Below are 27,805 nucleotides of genomic sequence, written 5' to 3'. Positions count from 1 at the left end.
TAAGTTCGAATAGTGAGGTCGATGAAGTGCGAGGTTTGGTACACCAGTACTCACGATGCTCTGGCGCAGAATTTAATCTTCAGAAATCGAAAATAATGCATCTCGGTTCTTACAGTGGTGCAACAGGTGCGAACTGGTTACATGTAACTGAAGAGAGACTCCAACTCAGGTTGTGGTTGAGGGTGAATACCAAGATCATGACTGCGAACAATTGGGAGCGGAAACTATGTCATCAGAGCCTTGTTCAAGGACCATAACATGTTAGCCTTAAACCGATTGCAGAAAGTTCAGTTTATAAATTCATACATGCGAGTACTTAGCACAATACATCCCGTCGCAGCAGTCTTACTGACAGCGCACGTCACCGCTCAAAAAATAATAGCTGCAGCGTGTTGGTGTATGTGGAAACAAAATATCTTCAAAGTATACTTCCACACGGCGACTCTGCAGAGGCACAATGGCGGACATGGAATTAACGACGTTAAATCTAGATGTGAAACACTATTTCAAACTCGTGCTTTTAAAATAATGCATGCCCCTAAGCCAGGCATTACGAAACTTCTGTTCCTCTCGTTAGGTCCAGGGGACATGAACGCTCCCATTAATGTAGCACATATAGATGCTAGCCTAGATTACGCCCGAAAGTACTATATCGATCGGAGCTATGTAAGACTTCCACCAACACAAACCAGCACCAGAAACGTCTATGATTGTATTACCAGCAATTGTCTTCACAGCCCAGTTCAGGTAAAATATCTTGCTAAAAACTGGATGAACATTTGAGAAAATACCAACAACAAAATTCTACGTACTAGAGTCAGTGCCGTAAAGTATGACGTCTTAAGCAAAACCATATACACAGCGGAACGATTATGTAAAATCAAACTGAGAACATCTCCATACTGCTACAAATGTCAGCTTGTAGAAATTGTAGTGCACATATTCTTATGTGAAAATAAAATCAGAATTTGGAACCGGACTACGAAGAAATTAGCCGTTATCAACAGAATCACGGAAAGTGTTATACCAATAACTGTAGCTTTACAACCCAACTGGAAATGCTGCGCGTCCGCTGAGTGATTCTAGTCGCTTCAGTCCGGAACCGCGTTGCTGCTACGGTGGCTGGTTCGAATCCTGCCTCGGGCATGGATGTGTGTGATGTCCTTAGATTATTTAGGTTTAAGTAGTTCTATGTCTACGTGAGTGATGACCTCAGATGTTAAGTCCCATAGTGCTTAGAGCCATTTGAACCATTTCTTACCAGTGCACAAAGAATAACAGTTATTTACGGCTTATGGGTGAGTTTTTACTTTACGTGTTAACGAACGAAACTCGATTTTGTGTGGGCTACAAAGAGGAGGACGGTTTTCCTTTTCTCTTCTATTATTACTGGAATCTTTCTTATGTTGCTTCTAAAATGAGAACTGTTGTAATTTGGCAAAACCCCTCTGGAGCCGAAATACACTCCTGGAAATGGAAAAAAGAACACATTGACACCGGTGTGTCAGACCCACCATACTTGCTCCGGACACTGCTAGAGGGCTGTACAAGCAATGATCACACGCACGGCACAGCGGACACACCAGGAACCGCGGTGTTGGCCGTCGAATGGCGCTAGCTGCGCAGCATTTGTGCACCGCCGCCGTCAGTGTCAGCCAGTTTGCCGTGGCATACGGAGCTCCATCGCAGTCTTTAACACTGGTAGCATGCCGCGACAGCGTGGACGTGAACCGTATGTGCAGTTGACGGACTTTGAGCGAGGGCGTATAGTGGGCATGCGGGAGGCCGGGTGGACGTACCGCCGAATTGCTCAACACGTGGGGCGTGAGGTCTCCACAGTACATCGATGTTGTCGCCAGTGGTCGGCGGAAGGTACACGTGCCCGTCGACCTGGGACCGGACCGCAGCGACGCACGGATGCACGCCAAGACCGTAGGATCCTACGCAGTGCCGTAGGGGACCGCACCGCCACTTCCCAGCAAATTAGGGACACTGTTGCTCCTGGGGTATCGGTGAGGACCATTCGCAACTGTCTCCATCAAGCTGGGCTACGGTCCCGCACACCGTTAGGCCGTCTTCCGCTCACGCCCCAACATCGTGCAGCCCGCCTCCAGTGGTGTCGCGACAGGCGTGAATGGAGGGACGAATGGAGACGTGTCGTCTTCAGCGATGAGAGTCGCTTCTGCCTTGGTGCCAATGATGGTCGTATGCGTGTTTGGCGCCGTGCAGGTGAGCGCCACAATCAGGACTGCATACGACCGAGGCACACAGGGCCAACACCCGGCATCATGGTGTGGGGAGCGATCTCCTACACTGGCCGTACACCACTGGTGATCGTCGAGGGGACACTGAATAGTGCACGGTACATCCAAACCGTCATCGAACCCATCGTTCTACCATTCCTAGACCGGCAAGGGAACTTGCTGTTCCAACAGGACAATGCACGTCCGCATGTATCCCGTGCCACCCAACGTGCTCTAGAAGGTGTAAGTCAACTACCCTGGCCAGCAAGATCTCCGGATCTGTCCCCCATTGAGCATGTTTGGGACTGGATGAAGCGTCGTCTCACGCGGTCTGCACGTCCAGCACGAACGCTGGTCCAACTGAGGCGCCAGGTGGAAATGGCATGGCAAGCCGTTCCACAGGACTACATCCAGCATCTCTACGATCGTCTCCATGGGAGAATAGCAGCCTGCATTGCTGCGAAAGGTGGATATACACTGTACTAGTGCCGACATTGTGCATGCTCTGTTGCCTGTGTCTATGTGCCTGTAGTTCTGTCAGTGTGATCATGTGATGTATCTGACCCCAGGAATGTGTCAATAAAGTTTCCCCTTCCTGGGACAATGAATTCACGGTGTTCTTATTTCAATTTCCAGGAGTGTAACTCGTGCTTTTAAAATAATGCATGCCCCTAAGCCAGGCATTACGAAACTTCTGTTCCTCTCGTTAGGTCCAGGGGACATGAACGCTCCCATTAATGTAGCACATATAGATGCTAGCCTAGATTACGCCCGAAAGTACTATGTCGATCGGAGCTATGTAAGACTTCCACCAACACAAACCAGCACCAGAAACGTCTATGATTGTATTACCAGCAATTGTCTTCACAGCCCAGTTCAGGTAAAATATCTTGCTAAAAACTGGATGAACATTTGAGAAAATACCAACAACAAAATTCTACCTACTAGAGTCAGTGCCGTAAGGTATGACGTCTTAAGCAAAACCATATCCACAGCGGAACGATTATGTAAAATCAAACTGAGAACATCCCCATACTGTTACAAATGTCAGCTTGTAGAAATTGTAGTGCACATATTCTTATGTGAAAATAAAATCAGAATTTGGTACGGGACTACGAAGAAATTAGCCGTTATCAACAGAATCACGGAAAGTGATATACCAATAACTGTAGCTTTACAACCCAACTGGAAATGCTACGCGTCCGCTGAGTGATTCTAGTCGCTTCAGTCCAGAACCGCGTTGCTGCTACGGTGGCTGGTTCGAATCCTGCCTCGGGCATGGATGTGTGTGATGTCCTTAGATTATTTAGGTTTAAGTAGTTCTATGTCTACGTGAGTGATGACCTCAGATGTTAAGTCCCATACTGCTTAGAGCCATTTGAACCATTTCTTACCAGTGCACAAAGAATAACAGTTATTTACGGCTTATGGGTGAGTTTTTACTTTACGTGTTAATGAACGAAACTCGATTTTGTGTGGGCTACAAAGAGGAGGACGGTTTTCCTTTTCTCTTCTATTATTACTGGAATCTTTCTTATGTTGCTTCTAAAATGAGAACTGTTGTAATTTGGCAAAACCCCTCTGGAGCCGAAATATGTTTCATATGTTGAAAAATATATGGCTTCGTTACAAACATCACGTGCATCCAGTGCATAATAATTTAAATTGTGCAAATGTTTTCGGATGAATGCATGTTATGGATTTTTCTGTTACCTTTTTGCCTGTTATGAGCTATGTCCTATAAGGAACTCACACCATTGGAAGTGGCACTCTGTTATTTATCTTACCTTAATTACTACTTCAGTCTCTTTCTGCAATTTAAGGTGTATACAGGAACGAACGTGGGAATACATGGGAATAACGGAGCAACTCTGTAACAGGTACGGAGGAGGCATTGTGGCCAGGCCTTGGAATCTTCGACCCCCGCCCTCTTTGCCTCCGCCTACCTGGTGCTGGAAGTGTTCTCAAAGACAATAAAAATATAAAATAAGATATATTACAAGAAATGTGAATGGGTGACAGGTGTGGGGTCGGCATAGTGGCCGGGCATCAGAATTCTTGGCACCTGCCCTCCTTGCCACCACCTGCGTTCCACTTACTTGCACAGGAAAAAGTAATAGTGCAGTGGTTATATACATTTAAAAAGAAGATGGTACAGTGGTTAACGTAAAATTAAAAAAACAGCTTTGTAGTTGCGAGGTAAGAAAAAGTATCATCTGAAAAAAGTGGCGCAGTAGTTAAGGGAAAAAAAATGTAGCATAATTGACAGCATCGTGAGCTCTGGAGATAAACATAGCACGGCTGATTCCACCTCCTTCCAATTCTTTTCACACTTTGTTTTCTAAAATATTCTGGGCCCTTCTTATTCATTTAAAAGATGTATTATCTCAGACCTCGATATTATATATTATATATTCTTGTTGAAAACGCCAGTGACTGAAATGTTTCCCCAGTGGAAAAAGAAAAAGATAGCGTAATGGTTAACGCCTGAAAAAAAAGGTGGATCACAGTACTTAACGCATTGCCTAGTAAGCAGGAGACCCTGATTCGAATCCTAGCGCTGGTACAAATTTTAGTACATTGCTTCAGGCTACATCATTATCATAGATAAAGTTGCGACTAGTATGTCTCAAGCAGATATTTTGTTATTCATCAGTTGTTTGTTCTTTGTTGTGACTTCTTGTGCATCAATGTATTCTTAGATTAGGTATTAGTTATAATTATTTATTCTCGTAATTTCTGTATATTTATCTATAACTGTAGACTCTTCAGTGAAAAACCTTTAAAGTACTACTAGGTACGTACTAGCTACAAACTCTGACAACAAGCAGCTGGTATGCACAACACCTTTACAGTCTTTTGATACTTCAGCAAATATTAACTGTTGTTATGCCAACTCCGACTCCACCTCTTTAAACTCATTTTGGCTCATTAAACTCTCGAAAAATAATACTTTGATTCACATTTTTCATAGTGACGAATAATGTTATGAGCTGTGGTACCCTAATAACATTACTATTTCTTAAGTTGTTTATTTGTTTTTTACTTCACAAGGAAATACTCCATTTTCCACTTTTCTTGAACGTTTCGACATTCGCCAGCAATTTACCATTCCTTTGTTACCAACACTTTGTTTTGACAGCGACATGACGAATACAAAGGTCTGAAATAAAATTAGTTATTGTTAATTTAATAAATTATCAGTAATTTACAGCGCACCACAGAACTGCACATTTAAAACTGTCTGAACGAGACAGTTCATGTTAGGCGCATCATACAAATCAAGTCAAACCATCCATTATTTTTTTTCTTGGCAGTTGTTTTCACTGTTGGCAACGGTACCAGACAATAGTTCTCAAAGAAAGCATATTCTTTACTGGGCTATTTGTACGATAGCGAGGAGGACAGAAAAAGACATATTTATCCATTCATCAGTCAGTGAAAACTGAAAGTTTTGCCTCAGATCTATTCGTATACAAAGTAAAAAGCTGGCCAGGTCCGACTGAGACTAAGGGTTCCTTGCAAACTTCATTGTGTATATAGACAGTTCATTCACACTGGGAACTGAGAATCTCGACCATTTTTGCCTCTTATCGACATTAAAACTGACATGATATCGCTTCAAGGATTCCAAGATTTTCGAGAATGTTTTAATGTCAATACCACAAATATGACAAAGTCTTGCAAGAGGCAAGCGACCATTATTAAAATAATCGGTAGTTCTGCAGGCTGACTGGCTAGCAACGGTAAAAGTCGAATAAAGTAGTCCGCTAATATTTGTTTCACATACAACATAAAACGCCATATCTAATTACAGCTATCGCTCCTGCATATCTGATGATGGATAAATTCCGGAATGTGTTGTATAAGCAATAACTTCACTCCTTGCCTGATATTTGACTTTTAGCGTTGCGACAAAATGTTTTTTTATTTCAAATTTGGCGTCGACGAAAACGACAAAAGAAAATTTCTTTTCGTATTTCCAGTTACGAATTAAAGACTATCCAATTTTTTCCTTTACTTGTATTGTGAAAACTTGCTTCTTGTCAAATTTCATGATTTTAGGCGAGAGGTAAGTTTTGATGAGTGAGTTTGCGAGTGTCAAAATATGTGGCATAAATAGCCGTATCTTTTGGTGGTTCAAAATGGTTCAAATGTCTCTGAGCACTATGGGACTCAACTGCTGAGGTCATTAGTCCACTAGAACTTAGAACTAGTTAAACCTAACTAACCTAAGGACATCACAAACATCCATGCCCGAGGCTATCTTTTGGTGGCACTAACTTAGAAGGTTACATTTATTGCACAACCTAAGGCCTACAGACATTTGTACGTGACTTAAACTTGATTTGTCTACTCGCACCTGACAAACAAGGTTTTTGACAGTCGGACAAACAGAGAAACAAAGTGATCCTACATTGTGTAAATTGGTGGTGGTGGTGGGAGAAAGGAGGGGAAAGGGGAGGGGCCATTGATGCCAGCTGCATCAGGACTTTATGCAGGATCAGCAGCGACGACTGAAAATGTGTGCCAGACTGGGATTGTAACTCGGGATCTCCTGCTTAGTCACTGCACCACCTGCACACAGTGTTTATCGCAATTGCACGGACTACCTCGGCACGCCTCTCGGCCCATCACATTCCCACCTAACGCCACCTGTGTGCAGTCCCAGCCCGTATCCTCCATGCCTGCTACTTTGAGATTCCCACAGGAGATCGCACGTAATTGTGCATCCCCACTGAAAGTGGTAGTCATTGCGTATCGAGGTAATATCACCAGTTAATTCTTTTCTCATTCGAATATAACAGGTTTTAGTGTTCTGTACCTCAATCGGTAAAAACGGAACCCTTATAGGATCCACTGTATGGATACGTGGTGTCCGTTTGTTGGACATGTCCGAAAGAACAGACACTCCGTGTTCATATAGTTGATCCTATAAGGGTTCTGTTTTTACCGACTGAGGTAAAGGACCATAAAACGTGTTTATTTTCGAATGAAAAAATAATTAAATCATCAATTTGTGCCGAAGCAGCAAATGTATATGTCACAAGCGGCGAAATTTGCACCCACTATCTGAAGTTTTGAGAACTTTGAGTGTCGGTGCGACTCTCTGGCAACGCGCCCTTTCTTCTGCTTACAGAAAACCAGTAATGAGCGATCGCTACAGCCTCATCCCTGCGACGCGGGAGCAAGTGGAGTCCATCAGGAAGAGTCTGGGGACAGACGAAGAGGACATCAAGAGGACCATAGCGTCTGTACGAGACTGGCTCAGGATGCAGCCGCATCTGCCCGACGAGATAGGTCAGTCAGCTTTGTGACTATTCTACTGTACTCTTCTAAGATCCCCAAAGTATAATTCTGAGTTTAGATTTGATTGCTTAAACTATTATACCGCTCTTCAATTTTGAACAAATCGTCTCCAAACATTGCTGTTACAATAGTGTGGTGACTGTGCTTATATGAACTGGATCTGTCGTACGAGACTGCTACAGCAATTTTTACTAAGTATAGCACAGAGTAATGACAAGTTATAGAGGCACGGATTTTTCGGCCAAATACCAGATGAGTTGTTAGTGGGACACTGAGGGACCCAGTTGGGAACATTCTGGGGCAGATTTTCAGTTCTAGAATTTACCTTGCAAACAAGAAAATCCCCTGGGGAACCTTGTGACAGACTCGAATGCTCCACTCGCGCGTGGGGTTTCGATAAACCGAGTATAGCCCAATGTCGGGATGGTTTCCAGCACTAACACTGCATACGTGCTGATCCTAAGCGTTAGCGGTTTCTCCATGATATCAAGCAGTTGTAAATTTAGAAGCGAATTGCTCTTTCTGAAGACAGTAATAAGCATAGAAGAGTAAATAAGAGGTGAAACTGCAGCTCCTGCAGTAAATGTCGTCTCTGAGGCAGAAGCGACTGTAAATACGACTGCAGTGCAAAATGACTAAGAACGAATGTCGTTTTTTGAAACTGGTGTGGACGGCGGGAAAGTAAACGAACGGATTTTGAGATCATATACCTCTGATGTTTTTGTTAAACTTCTTAAGATGCTCCAGAAATTCAACTATTACTTCCTTTTCTTTATTGGTTTCATCTGCCTGTCCCATATGGGGAGGTGGCAGGGGATAGGGGGCTGTCAGTGATACTGTCAATCGGCTCTTCAGCCAAATGGATATGTAGTACTCACAAAGACGAAAATGAAATAAATTTAAGATGACACAGTTTGAAACGCCCTGCCAAACCCGCAGGACGTGACAGGTAGTTGGAATTGAGGAAAGGGGCCAAAATGAGCGACTGTCAGTTACGCTCAAACACATATAACTTTATTTCTTTGACCAAACGTTACAGTACAAATTCTTGAACTTGGTTATCGGCCGAATACGCCGCCCTATCTTATGCCTTAAGGGCACAACCACTTTAATTTAAATGGAACGGCTAAAAGCCATTAACTCAACATTCAGACGCCAAAAAGAATATTTAGAAGTCACAAGGCCACACGTTAAATCACTTCTATAATTTGACTGAAGGCCCAAAACTCCAAGACTTAAAAAGGAACGATCTTAATTTAAAGACGGCTCAAGGCCGATTATTTAAGATTCAGGGTACAATTAAATAAAAACAACACAAGGCAGAAGGTTGTAACGCTCCCGCCCTACTCGGACGTACGTTAGCTGTATAAAGCCTGTACTGTAATAAGTTCACGGGCTTCACCTTATAAACAAGATTTTAGTACATAAGTTGACCGCGTGTACCTAATAGAAGCAAGATCGGACTTATACTCAGTCAATAACTACAGTGATGCATCAAGCAAATGTAAAGTATAATTGCTCGTTCGCATGGAAAAGAAGTATACACAGCAGATGCTACCTATAATTAATAATTCGGTCGCCAGCCTACTTAGGCAATGAGTGAGTTTTTCCTTGTACAAGTGGGTGCATGTACAAGCATAGTAACACGTAGTAATGATGTATTATATGGCAAAGTGTGGAACCAGGAAAATCCACTGAACTAAAGCTTTCTCTTTTTGTACTAATTTGGACGAGCTAAATTTACACAACACCACACAGCAATGATTACTACGAACGGCATTTTGTATATGGATCAGACTGAAATCGGGCATAGATTGTCCTAGAATGAGCAGTTTTGAAAGCACACATACAATGTCACTATTAAAATTGGAAAACAACATTAATACACTTAGGATTAATATAGAACTTAGCTTTACTGGACTAATCTAATCAGTACCCTTCAAGGTTTGAAAGAATGGACAAGAGAAGGGGGGGGGGGGCTCAAACTGTTATGGTCGTTATACTGAAACTGTTAAGTACTAAAAGGCAAATTAACACTCAAAATTATCACTCTATGGATAACTACTCTTTTGTTTTACTTCTGAATAATTTAACTGTCATTAGTTCTGTCTCAAATTAATTAAATAGCATCGCTAACTCAATTCGAAAAACTCTCTTCCAATTTAGTCATACCTTTGTTCTTTACCAACATTTGCAATAACACACAGAACTTTTAAACTTCTTTATAGCATAGATAGATCTACTGATAATTCTTATTAACACTAATTTTTAATCTTTCAGTTCAGGATACTCGGGTTGCACAATACGAGGTAAGGATTCTGTCTAGGTCAGTGATCAGGATAAGTCATGGCTAAAGCAATTCTGGTAAAAGTCACGTTATTATTGAACAGTTAGAAACGTTTTTGACACTGGTCCACACAGATACACTTCTAAAGATGAAATAAATGTTTGACCTGTGCAAGTCGGTGCGGCGGTTGGCGGGCAGCGAGATAGCGGGCAGCACGGCACACATACAAGCACGGCTAAGGCTCACACTACATCGGCACTTTACATCTTCTTAGCGTCGTAATCTTTCCAATTTTGTGCCTCAGAATATAGCCATGCCAAGTAGTCGTCGGAATCGGTTCATCCGAGGCTCAATGGAATCCACTTTTCCTGGGTAGCCGCCTCGGCACAGTACGCGTTCCTCTGACCGATTCACAACTCCGACTGTTGCTCGCCTCCGACTGTGTTACTGAGCCCGTTGTGCCGAACCGCGCCAGTGTGCGTCTTCCCGCGCTCGCCTGCCTCCACCTTTTCCCGCTCCCCTACAGGTAGGGTATTCACCACAGGTTTTCTACTACACATATCCTAATGCATTACCTACGTATGGACCAAGTGTATAAATTACAATTTTCACATCTTACAATAGTTTTAACATTAAATACACTCCCCTTTGATTACCACATTATTTGAAATCCAACATAAATAATAATATTGATTTCAAAAGTTACTCACAGTTTCTTTAACATCACGATACGAACCGAAAAAAGAAGTTCAAAACATTGCTTACATTAATTTATCTAAATTCATAAAGAAAAAAAATTATTATATGTACATTTGTCGTTACACATGCCCCTGTTTCCAGAAAATTTTGCTTAAGTCCAAATTTTATGGGAACACTAAATCTTACAATTATACAGTGCTTCTGAATCCTTACTTAAACGTCCAAAAAGATTTACACTACATATTTCCTTCTACTCACTGTATATAGGTTTACACTCTTTTAACACATCAAGAATAATTATTTGTCATTTACTCAAGTGCCTTTTGCACAGTCCAACTTCCCATCATAACATTACTAAAATAGCAATTTAATCGATTTTTCTAAATTTCTCAAAGAAATAATTTAAAATTCTGGAATACAAACATTTAACTACAAAAACAATTGCATATTTTGTACACACTATAAGATAATTTGTCGCTGCTTGCTTCGAATAGCAGTCCATTTCCTTACTTACTAAACAAAACACACACACACATATTCAGAAAATTAACTACACATATTTGCTGCCTAATATGCGGATTTGGGCAGTCCTTTTCACTTCATATTGTCACATCTCCTGGATCACATTTACAATTTTCCATCGACTATTTATCTGCCCTCATTGGTATTTGGCAGTCCTTCATATTATGGTTCATACACTGCCCATTTACATTTTTGACAGTCCCATCTTTCATCTGGCTGATAGCATTTATCCTTTCATTTCAGTCCCTTTCTCCATACATTTTTACAGTTACAGTACAATTGGTAATCTGTAACTCACATAACTACATTAGCACACTTTCAAGGGTGTACAGACATTTACAAAGATTAGTTACATTTAGAATAACTTGGGTTCAGCATAAGATACAGCACAATTACTCGTTCCTAGGAACATACAGTTTCAGGTCCACAATATTTCTTACACCTAAAGGTCTTTTGGATTTTGGGTAGATCAGGTAGTAAGCATTGTCGTGTGGAATATTCTGTATTATATATGGTCCATTATAAATATATTTAAATTTGGAAATTTCATGGTTTAGTTCACTAGACTTTTCGTGGGTTTTTAAAAGAACATAATCTCCAATTTTAAATTTTGAAACTTTTAAATTTTTGTTGTGTCTTTTAGATCTAGATTCAGCTTTTTGCTTTGCCCTTTTTATCACCAATTCTTTCTTTTGATCCAATCCCAAACTTGTACAAGGTGGAAACTCTAGTTTTTCTTCAATTAAACTTTTACTATTTCTGCCTAACAAAATTTCTTCCGGTGGAAATCCTGTAGTTTCATGATGTAATGTGTTCAAGACATTCTCAAAATTCGATATAAATCTGCCCCAGACTCCAAATCACCAAACCAATAATTCACTTTCAGATACAGTAATAATAAAGTCATGCATAATACTAATAATATATACAAATACAGTATCCTGCCCCCAGTCTCTTTATTAACAAGGCAGTCTTTTAGGGTTCATAAAACAGTCACTTAAGTCTGGTGGCTTTTTAGGCCTCTTATTTTTTACATCTTTCACTAAGCCATTCAGATCTTGCCAACGTTTCGTTTCATCAGGTGGCTTTTTAGGTTTTGAAATTTCAAAGTCTTTAGCAAGGTACAACATTCCCTGTTCTGTCATCATTTTATCAGGTGGTTCTTTTTGTTCCTGTAATTCACACTCCTTCAAGACATTTATTAAGGTGTGCCCCAGTATAGTATCATCTGGAGGTTCCTGCAAATTATGCCCCTGTTTTACATTACTGAATAATTCATTCGGTTTTTGCCCACTTCTATTTACTGTATCCTGCTCTGGAAAATTTTCACTAATTTTCTCATACCCTCTTTCAGTAATAGTATATTTACTTTCGTCTACACCTAAAAATTCATCTTCACTAGAGTCATCACTACTATCTTCCTCAACATCGGATTCACTTAAGTACACTACTTTTGCACAATAGGGAGAGTTAGTACATTCATTTTCGTCTGTATTTGCGTATCTTTCATCATCCGAACTATCGTCGGAATCCGACCATTCCGGATCGCTTTCAGGTTCTAACATAAAAGCTTTTCTGAGACAGGCACTAAGTTCCTCCTCTGTATTGTCGTCAGGCTTGGATTTTAATTCAGTATTCTCTTTTGGCAAAACGGCCTCATCATCAGCTTTATTCACATCCACTGTGACTTCATATTCGGTGTAATCCTCGTGGACTTTGATTACTATCAGGTAATCATCTGCCCCTTCTCCACGATGCCTCTCGGTAGCAGCTTGTATTATTGGCGGACTGTTAGCAGAAGTTATTTCTTCGTCAATGCTGAGGATTTCATCCTCCAAATCCTTCCTACCCTTAATCTGCGTCCTATTGGCGGCACGCGTACTTTGCGCGGCGCTATTTAGTCTCTCCCCTTCCAATTCGGGCCACGTCACCTTAACGACGTCCCTACTATCTCCTTTTCCACAAACTAATTTCTTTGCCTCATACTCCTTAAAATCGTCCCACTCACATTGCTTTAGGCCCTTGTACAGATCGTCGATCTGAGCATGCCAATCTGTTACTTCTGCTAATTCATCCTCGCCTTTTATCTCATTGCAAACACTGCTAACCGCACCTCTCTGTGTATTCACAGTTTCCTTTATCGTTTCCTTTGCCACGGAATTATCACTCGTAAAATTTTTATTAGCTCTGACGGCTATGTTCGTATCTACTGCTGCCGTATTTCTAGCGGCTTCTTTCCTAATAGATGTTCTGCTAGGCTGGGCCGTTGCCCTCTGATGCTCCACTCGCCTGTTAACATGTAGCGCTCTGTGCGGCAGAGATGACTCATTCTGGCTCGCAGCTGACGCTTGTTTCGCCACAACGTGTCGCGGCGTTCCATGTCTGTCCCTAGCCTGTCTCATTGCATTACGGTCGGTCCGGTATCTTTTTTCAAATCGGGGCCGGTATGTATTGTCCGCTTCCGTTTGGCCCGCAACGTTCGCGGAAATTAGTTTCCCGCGTCGTTATTATTTTGCGCGGTATACCCTCTACCGCGACCTGAATAATTTCCTCTACCTCTTCCTCTGCCTCTTCCTCTTTGTATTACATTGACGCGAAATCCATCGCCGTCGTTTCGTTCGTCATTGTGTCGGTTATTATGGTTACCAAAGTTTTGATAATTGGCACGACTTTCGCGCCAATGATCTTCGTCTTCGACTCTTTCGAGAAATGCTTGGAAGCTGCGATGATTGCTTCCTACATACCTCTTTGAATCTTCTGGAAGCTTTTTATATAACTCCCAGATAATTTCTGAATCTGGTCTTCGGCCTCTTAAATGCGTCAATTTCCGGTACCAATGCTCGCAGAAATCTTTCAAAGAATTCCTGCCCCTGATATCATGCAGTTTGGCCATGATGAACTCCCGCCATAAATGGTCCTGCTTTTGTTCAGACCAATATTCTTCCGTAAATCTTTGCCTAAATTCTTCGAACGTCATTTGTTCGGTATTTAAATTTATTCCCCAGCGCTTAGCATCACCTGCTAAGGCGCTAATTACAACGTTTATCTTTTCCTGATCAGACAAGTGCTCAGGAAATACTCTCTCGCAATTTTTGATAAAATCTAACGGATGCCACCCGTTATGTTTCTTGGCTGGATCGAAGCGTTCCTCGCCTTCTAACAGCTTCGTAATCGGCGTGCCATTACAGACAACACCAGGCCTATCTTTAATTTTGCTCTCCAGATCGAAAATTCTGCCTTGAATTTTCGTAGTATTTTGTTCACAGTTTTGAACACATCCGGTTACTTTTTTATCTAAATCCCTTTCGGTTTCTAAAACTACCTTTTCCAACTGTGATATTCCATGTTGACATTAGTTTACGATCTCAGTTTTAAGACTGAAAACTTTTTCGTCTACCTTAGTTTTAACCAGAGGTTCTACTTTCTCTTGGATGTTGAGAATTTCAACATCGAATCTACTATTAATGTTCCCAACTACCCCCTGCATAGTATCCATATTCTTGTTAATGGTATCAATTTCAAATTTCAGAGTATTTACCACAGAACTTAAATTACCCACTTTCTGTTCTACTTGTTCTATTTGTTTACTAATTTTAATTCCCTGTCCTTCGACCTGTGCTTTAATTTGATCCACCTGTGTTTTGAGTTGCTCGTCATCGTGTGTTTTGAGCTGTTCATTCTGTGTTTTGAGCTGACGTCACTGTGTTTTGAGTTGCTCGTCAACGTATGTTTTAAGCTGTTCATTCTGTGTTTTGAGTTGCTCGTCAACGTGTGTTTTAAGCTGTTCATTCTGTCCCGCAATTTGCTTGGTTAATTGTTCAAATAAGTCGTTCATACTTAAAATTTTTATACTGTTTTGTTCTACAGGATCGATGTGTTCCGATTCTACTTCAGAAGTTTCTTTCGGTTCTTTCTTTATCTGTGGTGAATTAAACATGTCAGTGGATTCGTTCACGTACCCACTATCACCTACTAAGTCACCCTCTACTTCCTGTTTTGTCCCTTGCTGTGTTCGAGACGATCTCGACATTTCAATCTGTTCGTTGACGTGTTCATGGTATTGTATGTACGCCAATTGTCTTCCGCTAACGCCATCTGTTATCTGGCCACGTAAACTCCTGCTACTGCCAGCCGCATTCTCCATTTCGCTTGGCGCATCTACCCTGCCTACGTTCCTGTCCATATTGAATGCCAACTATACCACACTATTATACTTGACGCTCACTGCAATTTATTTTACTGAACTTTGTTGCTATTCGTGCCACTGAACATCCACTGTTCGATCTTTACGTTAATTTGTAATCGACAACAACTGGATGTCCTGTCACCGGGAAGCCACTTGTAACGCTCCCGCCCTACTCGGACGTACGTTAGCTGTATAAAGCCTGTACTGTAATAAGTTCACGGGCTTCACCTTATAAACAAGGATTTTAGTACATAAGTTGACCGTGTGTACCTAATAGAAGCAAGATCGGACTTATACTCAGTCAATAACTACAGTGATGCATCAAGCAAATGTAAAGTATAATTGCTCGTTCGCATGGACAAGAAGTATACACAGCAGATGCTACCTATAATTAATAATTCGGTCGCCAGCCTACTTAGGCAATGAGTGAGTTTTTCCTTGTACAAGTGGGTGAGTGTACAAGCATAGTAACACGTAGTAATGATGTATTATATGGCAAAGTGTGGAACCAGGAAAATCCACTGAACTAAAGCTTTCTCTTTTTGTACTTATTTGGACGAGCTAAATTTACACAACACCACACAGCAATGATTACTACGAACGGCATTTTGTATATTGATCAGACTGAAATCGGGCATAGATTGTCCTAGAATGAGCAGTTTTGAAAGCACACATACAATGTCACTATTAAAATTGGAAAACAACATTAATACATTTAGGATTAATATAGAACTTAGCTTTACTGGACTAATCTAATCAGTACCCTTCAAGGTTTGAAAGAATGGACAAGAGAAGGGGGGGGGGGGGGGGGGGGGCTCAAACTGTTATGGTCGTTATACTGAAACTGTTAAGTACTAAAAGGCAAATTAACACTCAAAATTATCACTCTATGGATAACTACTCTTTTGTTTTACTTCTGAATAATTTAACTGTCATTAGTTCTGTCTCAAATTAATTAAATAGCATCGCTAACTCAATTCGAAAAACTCTCTTCCAATTTAGTCATACCTTTGTTCTTTACCAACATTTGCAATAACACACAGAACTTTTAAACTTCTTTATAGCATAGATTGATCTACTGATAATTCTTATTAACACTAATTTTTAATCTTTCAGTTCAGGATACTCGGGTTGCACAATACGAGGTAAGGATTCTGTCTAGGTCAGTGATCAGGATAAGTCATGGCTAAAGCAATTCTGGTAAAAGTCACGTTATTATTGAACAGTTAGAAACTTTTTTGACACTGGTCCACACAGATACACTTCTAAAGATGAAATAAATGTTTGACCTGTGCAAGTCGGTGCGGCGGTTGGCGGGCAGCGAGATAGCGGGCAGCACGGCACACATACAAGCACGGCTAAGGCTCACACTACATCGGCACTTTACATCTTCTTAGCGTCGTAATCTTTCCAATTTTGTGCCTCAGAATATAGCCATGCCAAGTAGTCGTCGGAATCGGTTCATCCGAGGCTCAATGGAATCCACGTTTCCTGGGTAGCCGCCTCGGTACAGTACGTGTTCCTCTGACCGATTCACAACTCCGACTGTTGCTCGCCTCCGACTGTCTTACTGAGCCCGTTGTGCCGAACCGCGCCAGTGTGCGTCTTCCCGCGCTCGCCTGCCTCCACCTTTTCCCGCTCCCCTACAGGTAGGGTATTCACCACAGGTTTCCTACTACACATATCCTAATGCATTACCTACGTATGGACCAAGTGTATAAATTACAATTTTCACATCTTACAATAGTTTTAACATTAAATACACTCCCCTTTGATTACCACATTATTTGAAATCCAACATAAATAATAATATTGATTTCAAAAGTTACTCACAGTTTCTTTAACATCACGATACGAATCGAAAAAAGAAGTTCAAAACATTGCTTACATTAATTTATCCAAATTCATAAAGAAAAAAAATTATTATATGTACAGTTGTCGTTACAAGGTCTTATCCTCAATTAGGCTGAAGGCTCCAAACAGTCTGATGCTCGAAAGACAAAGGTCCTTAATTTAAAAACGGCTGAAGGCCCCACGACTTAAAATTCAAGGTAACATAAATTTAGACAACAAAGCCTTACCTTAAATTAGGCTGAAGGCCCCTAACAATCTAACACTTGACAACCAAGGAACTTTTATTTTAAAGTGGCTGAAGGCCCATGACTTAAAATGCAACTAAAAGCCATCGGCTACGAGCCATACAAATACACACAACAGACAATAAGAAAAGGAAGTGCAGCTAACGGCGCTCAGAAGTTTCGGGGGTCGACCAGCGCTTGAAATATTAACATTCACTTAGGTGAGACAGAGAGCCGGCCCAACCATTCTCGATCCGACGACAACCCAACCAACAGGCAGTCAACGGACCCACTGACAAGGTAACTTGCGATCCACTCGACCAGCGCACAACTGGGAGTTCAATGCGAACGTAAAAGGCATGGACGCCCACAACCAAGCATACATTAAGCTGTTGAACTACACACCATGCTGGACAGCGACAACACGGTGAGGAAAGGACACTGCCTAAATTTACGTCAACGGCCAGGTCAGGTAACGGGAACGTTAATGGGCACAAGGCAGAAAATTCCGCTGGTGCACTATGCACTATGGTTCTGAGCACTATGGGACAACATCTGACGTCATCAGTCCCCTACAACTTATAACTAATTAAACCTAACCAACCTAATGATGTCACACACATCCATGCCCGAGGCAGGATTCGAACCTGTGACCGTAGCAGTCGCGAGGTTCCGGACTGAAGCGCCTAGAACCGCTCGGCCACCGAGGCCGGCCCGCTGGTGCACTTCGATTGCAAATAACCAAATACAGTTAGACTGACAACTGGAACACGCACATTGTTGCTCATGGGAATGTCCCAACAGCCAAGAACGAGAACGAAACGGCACAATCTGAACAGTGTTGACTTGCTGGTAAATTAAATCCAAATTCAACATTACTGTCCAGGGTCGATGAGCCACGGGCCTCCTAACAATGGGAAGAGCGCCACACACTCTAACACTGCATTGAGACCGCCAGCGGGCCCGGCCAAACCACGCCCCGCTGAGACTTCCTCGCTGTTCCACACCAACCGACCGAATGCCACACATCAGCACGGAGACAGCACTAAAATAACTGAGCAGTGACATCACAAGCTACATACAGTTTCACAAACACTTGCACGAAGGACAAGACAATACTAACGGCAGCGAGTGTGCAATAACAAGGACGAATCACGAGTCGGCACATGCATGCAACTCATAAGCGATCGCCGGCCAACATACATGTCGTCCGACAAAACGACCGACCGACGACCAACCATGGTGGTCCGCACTCAAGTGATATGTATCGGCAACCGGCGCACGAGTCATGGCTGTCCGGACCTCACTGCAGCCGCTCCCCGACTGAACTTCTGCCGCGTCCTAAGTCAAACACTGCCAGGTCCGAACTGCACTCCTGGCGCCTCCCAACTCACTGGCAGACCGGAACTAACCCCGAACACACGACAATCGGGAAGTAACAGCAGTCAGCAAAGATAATACGCCAGGGCCTATATCGATAAGCGCCGCGGCTGCCGCTCACGGGCAGGCAAGGCGGCAACTCAGTGACACCAGTAATTGAAATTAACATAACAACGTGGTAGTACGGTAAAAACAGGATGACAAATGATATATGGCACGAACACGAACCACGCACGGCTCACAGTTGAAAGTGATTTTAAAAAAGAATAAAAGATAAAACAAAAGAATAGCAATGCATTTTGTGGTATCCACCACCATTAGATCTCCGCTCCATTACGCGCGGTCGAGAAACGCATCGCTGGCCGCCGCTTCCCGATGCGCGGTCCGCAGGCCGCCTTCGCGCGCGCGCTCTTCAAGCCACAGCAGGTTGCCAACCAGAGCAGACAGCGATTGGCCGCCGAGAATATACAGCGACCCCAGCCGCCGACTCTGTTAGCTATGAAGCCTTATTTAACGCCACCACCGACGTCTACAAGGCAGTTCTCATCGTGCTACGTTCTGTCCACAACTCGGAATAGCAACGCTGCGGTGGCTGTTTCGTCTCTCGGAATGGTGTACCTGCTGCTCATGTTGACTTGGCTGCTCTCTGAACTTAGAAACTGGTTGCCATAATGGAACCTGGTCTTCCACGTTCACTAGGCTTGCTGGTCCTTCACATTTGATGTTTTTCTCTGTGCGCCGTTGAAGTTTCGAACGTACTGGCAAATAGCAGAGCCGCAGTACAGTGTCAAAATGGCGTCTACATACGACTCACGTTACAAGCAGTGTGCAGTTATTTTAATTCTTGTGTGCAGAAAAAGAAACCGTCGTGAACGTCCACAACCGTTCGTGTGCAGTGTATGGCGATGCTGCAGTCGATAGGAGTACAGTTAGGTGATGACTAAAGAAAGTTACAGCGCCAGGAAATGAAGAAACAGAGTTCCCTGAGCACCCACGCTCGGGACGTCTTGTCACAGCCACTGCTCCAGACATGCTGAATCATGCGGATGCCAGTATTCGTACCGACCGGTGCATCACAACTCGACAATTGGCTCCACAGCTGCCAGTCGGTATTGGAAGCGCGTCTGCAAAGATCGAGACTCTCGGATATTCAAAGAGGTGCTCACCCTCCAATCCAGACTTTGCACCTTTGGACTTCCATCTCTGTGGGTCGCTTAATTATTTCAGGGGCAGTGGTTATCAATGTTAACCACACAATTTTTTACTCTGTGAAAGGTAAGAATTTTTTCAAAAATGAAAACACGTGATTTGTCAAAATTATAAAACTGCTTAACAAACAAAACAATTCATTGTAATATAGTTTTACAATATTTTGCTTACTTTCTTAATTACAGTCAATTAAATTGTAGTTATCTCTGCTAACCACCGCCCACAATACTCATTAGTTATTTATTTGCTGAGAAATTTTGAGAGGTAAAATTTTGAACTGTTTTCTTAGGAAATTATTTACACAAACAACTCAAAAGTACATCATTATTGGGAATGAAATGTTTGAAAGCAAGTTTTGCCTTTTCGTAGACAAAGAGGCACATTACATGAAGAACACATCCACGCTGTTCTAACAGGAACGGCACGTGTGCTGCATGCTGCACATCTTGATGTGGCCTGTTTTGGCTGATGTGCACTAACTTCCAATTTGATTTGTTTGTCCACGTGTGGTTTATGTTTACGGAGAGTTACGCTCTTCCCTTTTTGACTTAGGCCACTGCGATGGACAATTGCCTTGGTAAGCAGTCCTTCGTACCATTTTCTTCGGAAGTCTCTATTCGTGAATTGTTCCATTTCAATTTCTTTGTGTATGATAAACGCTTTCACTACACATGCATCAATAAAGTGGAAAAAAAACCTATGCCACAATTTCTTACTTTTGCGCTCACAACCATAGTCTCCTTCTAGACGATCAAAATTGTCAACAAAATTCATGCTCCTGTTAGTCACTTAATACACGGGGACATGCCGCTACAGTAGTTGATCCATCTTCTTCCTTCCGATTTACACTTGTGGTGTCACTAGGATCATGCATAGTAGAGATCAAATTCACAACTCTTTTGTCCATCCACATGTAAAATGCTACACCATGATTACTGACTCTGTTGTCAAAGTCCCCTCGTTTCATCTTTTTATCTTTCTTCAGTTCTGGGAGGAATTTACGTGTAGGGTTCACAGTTCCAACTGCAAATGTTTTCTGGACTTTTAGTAGGACGAAAAGATTATAACATGTGAAGAAATTATCCATGAAAACAATATGATTTTTGCCAAAAAGTTCTTCACATAAATCTGTTACTATCCGTGCACCCAGTCCCAGTTCAGACTTCTCTGTAGCTGATCTTCCAGTACAAATTTGGAACTTCAAATTATATGCATATTCATCACACAGCATCCATATTTTATAGCCTCTTTTCACAGGATTGTCCCTCATGTATTGCTTCATTGAGCTTCTGCCTTTAAATTTCACCATTGACTCATCAATTGCTACTTTTTGATGAGGCTGATAGCACTGTGAAAACCTTTTATTTAACATTTCACCATTTTAAAAAGCTTTTAAAAATTGGCCTGTCCCCTTTTAGGCATCGTGGAATTGTCATTTGAATGGTTGTGACTGAGGAGAAAACTGAATCGTTTTACAGTCAAGTCACATATATATGACTCATTTAAATCTGGAGATGAAGACCAATAATCTCGATAACTTCGTAATTTTTTGACACTCAGAAATAAATTGATGCCTCAGAAAACCCTTATCTCATCTTCAGTAGTGGGGATGAAAGGCTTTCGTTTTTGTGTGGCGCACAGATTGGTGTGAAATGTAATATGTTTTACCATTTCTTCCAAGTTTGTTCTGATTTCCACAATGTCACCTTTCTGCCTGTTTGTCTTATAGATTTCTACATGGGGCGTTGGCCTGACTTACCTTGCTCATTGCTCGCTGCAGAAGAATTTGAGACAATGCTACATTTTTCCATAATACATTTACACTGTGTGACAGCGGTGTGTAGAACTGAAATGTGGAACCACTGTACGTCTAGAGTGAAAGAAACTGGAAGTATCTGAAGTGCGCTGGTATCGAAGAAAGTCATAAAGGAAGTGAAGCAGTTAAGTATGAAATGAATCAATACTAAATCGAGTAAGTGTTGTATTCAGCTAATGTTCTTGGCGTCAGACATAGATGTGACAGCAAGAGAGCTCATTACCACCGAAAGTTCTTGTTATGTTTGGCTTGCTTACTCAGTGGCCGACGGTCTTTACTTAACGACTGAGAACAGTGGCGTTTGCCATGAGCATTAACAGAGAAGTAACACCGAGTGATATAATCGCAGAAATGAATGAGGAACGTACGAAGAACGCATCTGTTAGGATAATGTGGCGAACGTTGTCGTTAATGGTCCGTGGCAACAGACGATCGACCCTGGTGCCTTTCCTCACCTGCAGCGCCTCTCCTGAACTCGTGAATATGTCAGTTGCACCCTATACGAGCGAAAAACCGTGTCGTGGTCAGGTGAGTCCCGATTTCAGTTAGTAAGAGCTGATGGTAGGATTCGAGTCTGGTGCAGACCACACGAAGCCATGAATCCTTGCTGTCAACAAGACAATGTGCAAGCTGGTGATTAATGGTGCGGGCTGTGTTTCCTTGGAATGGACTGTGTCGTCTGGTCTGTCTCAACCAATCATTGACTGTAAATGGTTGTGTTTGGTTATTAGCACACCATTTTCAGCCATTCATGGACTTCACGCACCCCAACAACGGTGGAATTTATATGGATGACAATCCGCCATGTCATCGGGCTGCAACTGTTCGTGGTTGGTTTGAGGAAATTTCTGGACAGTTCGAGCGTATAGTTTGCCCATCCGTGGAACATTTATGGGACACAATCGAGATTTTCGTTCCCGCACAGAATCCACCGCTGTTAACACTTACGCTATTACTGAGGGCTCTAGAAGCAGCAAGGCTCAGTACTTCTGCAGGGGACTTACAACTACTTGTTGAGCCCATGCCAGGTCGAGTCGCTGCACTACGCTGGGAAAAAAGAGCTCCGACACGATATTAGGAGGTATCGTATGACTTTCGTCACCTCAATGTACATTTAGCCAATATCTATGGCCAAATCATGATTAGCAACGATTTGTAGTAATTTATTTGTAGAAGCTTTGTAATACGTAAATTTAGCATGGAGATTATGCATTCACTGTTCACTTGCTCTGATCTGTCTCGAACTCTGGCCTAGTCCTGAATTTAGTGAACGAGAACTATGATAATGTGTAGAAAGTGCAGTATGGATTTTCTTGTTCGTGCCTGTAGTTGAGTCCTACGCTGTCTTGAGTTACTAATGATACTGTCTTGATATGAGCCGTGTGCCAGCTTATATCCGCATTTGATGGACGGATGTGCACTTGGAAACTGTGTGATGTAAGGCGGAAGCATGAAATAGGTATCACTGCGCTATGCGCCTTCTGTTGCACCCTGTCCTTAACTCAGTTGCTCCTGAGTACTAGCCAGCTCGTCACTCTCCTCTGTATAGCTAGTTTCCTTGTCTTCTGGACGATACAGCAATAACTGAGGACGGAAGACTGTGTAAGACACTAACCAGGAGATGGCACAGGTTAGTGGATTGTCCAGGAACAGTTGACAGTCGCTGAATGGAGAGGTAGAAGATCAGAATTAGTGGAGACAGACAAACTGTAGAGCAGAAGCTCAATAAAATAAAGCGATAGAAGTGAAAAAATTAGCAAACGATAGGAAAAGATGGAGTACAGCAACAAACCAAGTGAAACATTGAAAACTTAATTAAAATCTACCTTCAATTTATAGCTATTGTTTTTGTGATTACTGAAAAATTCTGTGTAATAACGCACGTGTACATTTGTTACAGAAGACGCACGCATCGAGCGGATGTACATAAACTGCAAGTGCAGCATAGAGAGGGTTAAGAAAGGACTGGACGCCTACTTCTCGCTTAAGACCAGGCATCCAGAGATGATGATGAACCGTGACCCAAGGGGACCCGACGTTGTGAACACCATTGAGCACATGTAAGCACCTATGAAACCCATCATAAAGGTGTGTGTCCTCTTTTCAAATACTGAAAACTCTTTTGCAACTAAATCTAAAGGTGAGGACTAAAACTGCAAATGTGTGAGCGAGTGTAGCAGGATATCATTCTGTACTGCTTGTACGCCGAAGAAAAAGAAACCGTTTTTCCTTTTCTGAAGAATTCAGCGAAATCTAATCTGTTGTGGCCTCATCATAGAGATTCAATGCCAAACCCAATATGCCACGGCTCAGAGATACGCAAGTAATTTTTAACGTTGAAAGCTGCCGAATTATGACTCTCTGTAGTACTTAAATGAAACTAATTTTCCTGTAATTTTAGAAAGAAAATTATAAGAATATTTCGACAAAATAACATGTGTGGAACTTGATCAATTAGTGACACGATAACAGTGACGCAAAATACTGACATTCCATCTGGAGAAAAGGTCTGCCGATACAGTTCTTATGGTTATTTTCATGAGTGCCATGTCAAGTGCTCAACATTTTGATCTTGGTCACTGATACATTCAATTCCTGGCAGACAAAACTGCACGCTGAACTTCATCTGCACTTATCACGTCATAGGCCCTCCTGATACAGTATTTCTTGGGTTGAGAATTCCTCAGTGCTTTCTTTGATACCTGAATTTGGAAAGAAGGGTGGCATCGATTGACTGAGTATGGGTTACCAGTACAATATTTACACATTTCTTGATAAAATGGATAAATATAATCACACAGCCAAAGATTTGACTTGACCAGATTAACTGGATACAAACACCAGATTCACAAACGGAATGTCTCAAATCTTAAATATTAATAAGGCAAGAAATTGTTAATAAAGACTCACATTAAATAAAATTTAAATGAATTTTAGCAAAATAATTAGGGTCTCTGCAGAACAATCAATTACACTCACTGGAGTCATAAACAGAATATTTCCAAAGTGAAATTTTAACAATAGAAACAAATTATTAGTGGGAGACACAGATTGAATAAAATTTAAATTAATTTACATCGTAATTGAAACAGCCTAAGAAAACGAATAGGTCCAAGGAAACTTCAGAGATACATTCAGTCTAAAAGATCAAATTCTACCATAAATACTTTAACAATTGAGAACACTATTTTCCCTTTTACAGGAAAACGGACGTTTGTCGTTTGAAAACTGCCATAAACATACACTTTGTCGTACGATCCTCAGTCACATTCGCACATAAATGGCGCAAGAAAGTACCACAGAAACTAACCTGAAACATTTCCGAAAGAAACAGAAAGCAAGTATCTATTATTCCATCGAAGACACAAGTTAACCATGGTAGACACGACCATTTTAAAACCTCGTTACAAGGTCTAGAAAACCGACTGTTCAACTGTTGGCATACAGTCGGTAGGAAAGCTGTATCCTACACAGCAAACACAATACACTGTGGGCAGCGACTTCACATCGTCAGTTACTAACCTCTTGTAGGGACGCACTGTCTGTGGGTGGTTGTCAGAAAATGTGCTTTTAGTAAATACCAGATTACGGTACGGTACCTGTTAGTGTATAATGCTGCATGGTACAGCCAGCTATATACACGTCAACGACATAGTATAATAGTATGTCAGATACCCAAGGAACCCCAACACATTCCAGCCAGTATCCGTAAGCCACAGGTTCCAGCGACTCAAGTCTGTTCATGTCAGTAGGCCCACAATAAATGCCGTCCGTGCTGGCGATCTCACACAGACACGCCCTCTCTCGACTTGCGCCAGACTTCTACTGGTGGCCAACCAGCACCGTCAACACTCATGGCGTCTCTCACAGGCCACTCTGACAGTCTTCTGCACCGGCAGATAAACACCTCCTCCGCCAGACATTCACGCCACGCTAGCCTTGGCGAACAAGGTAGTCGGATATCATCCCAATTAATGAAATTTGCAGCATTGTGGACAATACCCTCAAACCAGCTCGGGATTTGACGATCTAACGCACCAGTTGAATAGAATTTGGCACAACATCCCTCAGGAGGACATCCACCCACTCTGTCAATCACTTCCAACACGAATAACTGCTTGCATAAGGCACAGAGATGGCGCAATACGTTACCCACTTGCTCAATTTGTCAAACTCTCCCTCTTGAATAAATCATCCAAATTTTCTGAAGATGTAATCATTCGCTTTGTCTGTATATGTACACCACATGTACCGATTTCCGCCCCGTTTTGATCATTCTTTTCTGGTGTATCCCTTTCTTTTTTTCTATTTTCGTCCTGAAATGAATTTCTCTTCAAAAGTCATCGTGCCTCATTAACCACTGAACTGAATTTTTTAGAAACATCTTCCACTGTAAATAGTTCTCTTTTACAGTTTTGAAAAGGTAATTTAGTAAACATGTACTTGACGAAATAACACCATTTTGATACACAAATATGTAACAAAAAATAATTATTAACAAGCATTTAGGGAAGGCGTCGTTTGCATTATTGTAATGTCACCATATAAATATGCAACAAATTATGTAAAGTAATAGTTCTCACAAAACACAAAAATCGCCCTTCTTTTCACTTAAATGGCTTCATATCATTTATATAATCCACAGTTTTTTTTGTTTATTTGGTAAATATAACAACCATGATTATAGGTATTTTATATTCCAGTTGTAATGTGACCTAGTAACATCATTTCTAACACTAATGATCCCATCAGTACAGCCCACCACATTTTAACTATGTGCAGCCATGCATTTAAAATGTATAACAGATTTTGACGTTTTTCATCAGCTATTAACATTTTATAGTCAGCAGTCACATTATATTTAGTACTTCATACAAACAATTCTCATAATTTTTCTTATACAAAGATTATGTTGACCATCACGAAGTTGTCAACCAAAATTCAAATACTACCAGTAGTTCAGACCCACTGCCTACACTTCATGAAAATCATCAGCGTAACCACAGACCACATTATTCTACATCAACATGTAGCATAATTTCACATTAGCCATTTCCCAGGTTCATGTACAGTATACCATCACAAAAAAGTGCAATACATTACACAAGAGAGTACAAATAATCCCTAATATATCATCAACCTGTCATCATCACATAAAACGCAGAAATACAGATTACTTCACAAAACCTCATCTTAATATCAGCGTCACACACAAGCGTCACATAAATCCATAAATACACCCCATATAGAAGAATTCTCTAATGTATTCTACGTACCTCATTCATGGTAACATATCATGTATTTTGAGCCAAGAAATATATTTTACGTCGTAACTGATCTTTCAAACATATTATTTAACTTTTAGTTTGCATAATTTGTTTATTATTTTCGTTTAACAAATACCATTACCCACTGAACCTTTCTTTCACAACGATATCATAACAGTGATGAAGCTGACAAAGCTTGTAAAAATCTAACATTTCCATTTTCGTAGATGTTTTGTTTTGCTATCACCAGCTGACTATAAACACATAAAACAGTCCTAATTCCCCTTATGTAAAAATCCGAATTTATTTTTCGTAATACATGAAAGATACCCAAAATGGTAGTAATTTAAATCTATTTATCCACAACTAATACAACATAGCATACCATAGTTTAAGTAATCCAATAAGGAAATTATTTTCTTATTTCCACTTTTGGTTCACATAAATATGTTAACACTTCAGATACAGCGAAAATTTTCAAAATGATAAATAATAATGTATCACATGTATGAGGTTTCCCAGCAGAAATAGTAATAAATTTATATGTTCCAGTCCTCAAATGGTTTGTCGTTTCCGTTTAATTTGTTGGAAATGTGAGATCATAAGAAGGCTACATAACTACATTATTGTCTCTTACGATAGTAAACGGAAGACAGATTGACAGTAGGAATAATTCTACAAGGATCAAATGATGGGTGGAGAAATAATGCAGTATATAAAGTTGAAATTATTGAAGTAATACAGCAAGAAAATTTAGGCCTTGGACCTGTTACATACATATCATGAATAAGGTTTGTGATCCTCTGGG

The 27,805-nt window shown here is 41.3% G+C and overlaps 1 protein-coding gene across 1 annotated transcript in view; it reads left to right on the top strand.

Moving 5' to 3' along the window:
- The window catches only part of LOC126262198 (retinol-binding protein pinta-like), a 92,691-nt gene that overhangs the window by 7,879 nt on the left and 57,007 nt on the right, over positions 1-27,805 (top strand). Inside the window, exons 2-3 of the mRNA XM_049958614.1 lie at positions 7,384-7,544; positions 23,631-23,790. Of these exons, the coding sequence (XP_049814571.1) occupies positions 7,394-7,544; positions 23,631-23,790 (311 nt within the window). The 5' untranslated portion in view covers positions 7,384-7,393. The remainder of the gene's footprint in view (positions 1-7,383; positions 7,545-23,630; positions 23,791-27,805) is intronic.

The sequence above is a fragment of the Schistocerca nitens genome, chromosome 6, assembly GCF_023898315.1.
Source record: "Schistocerca nitens isolate TAMUIC-IGC-003100 chromosome 6, iqSchNite1.1, whole genome shotgun sequence".
NCBI classification, from domain to species: Eukaryota; Metazoa; Arthropoda; class Insecta; order Orthoptera; family Acrididae; genus Schistocerca; species Schistocerca nitens.
Note: the sequence above shows the minus strand (reverse complement) of the source record. Positions and strands in the feature narration are given on the sequence as shown.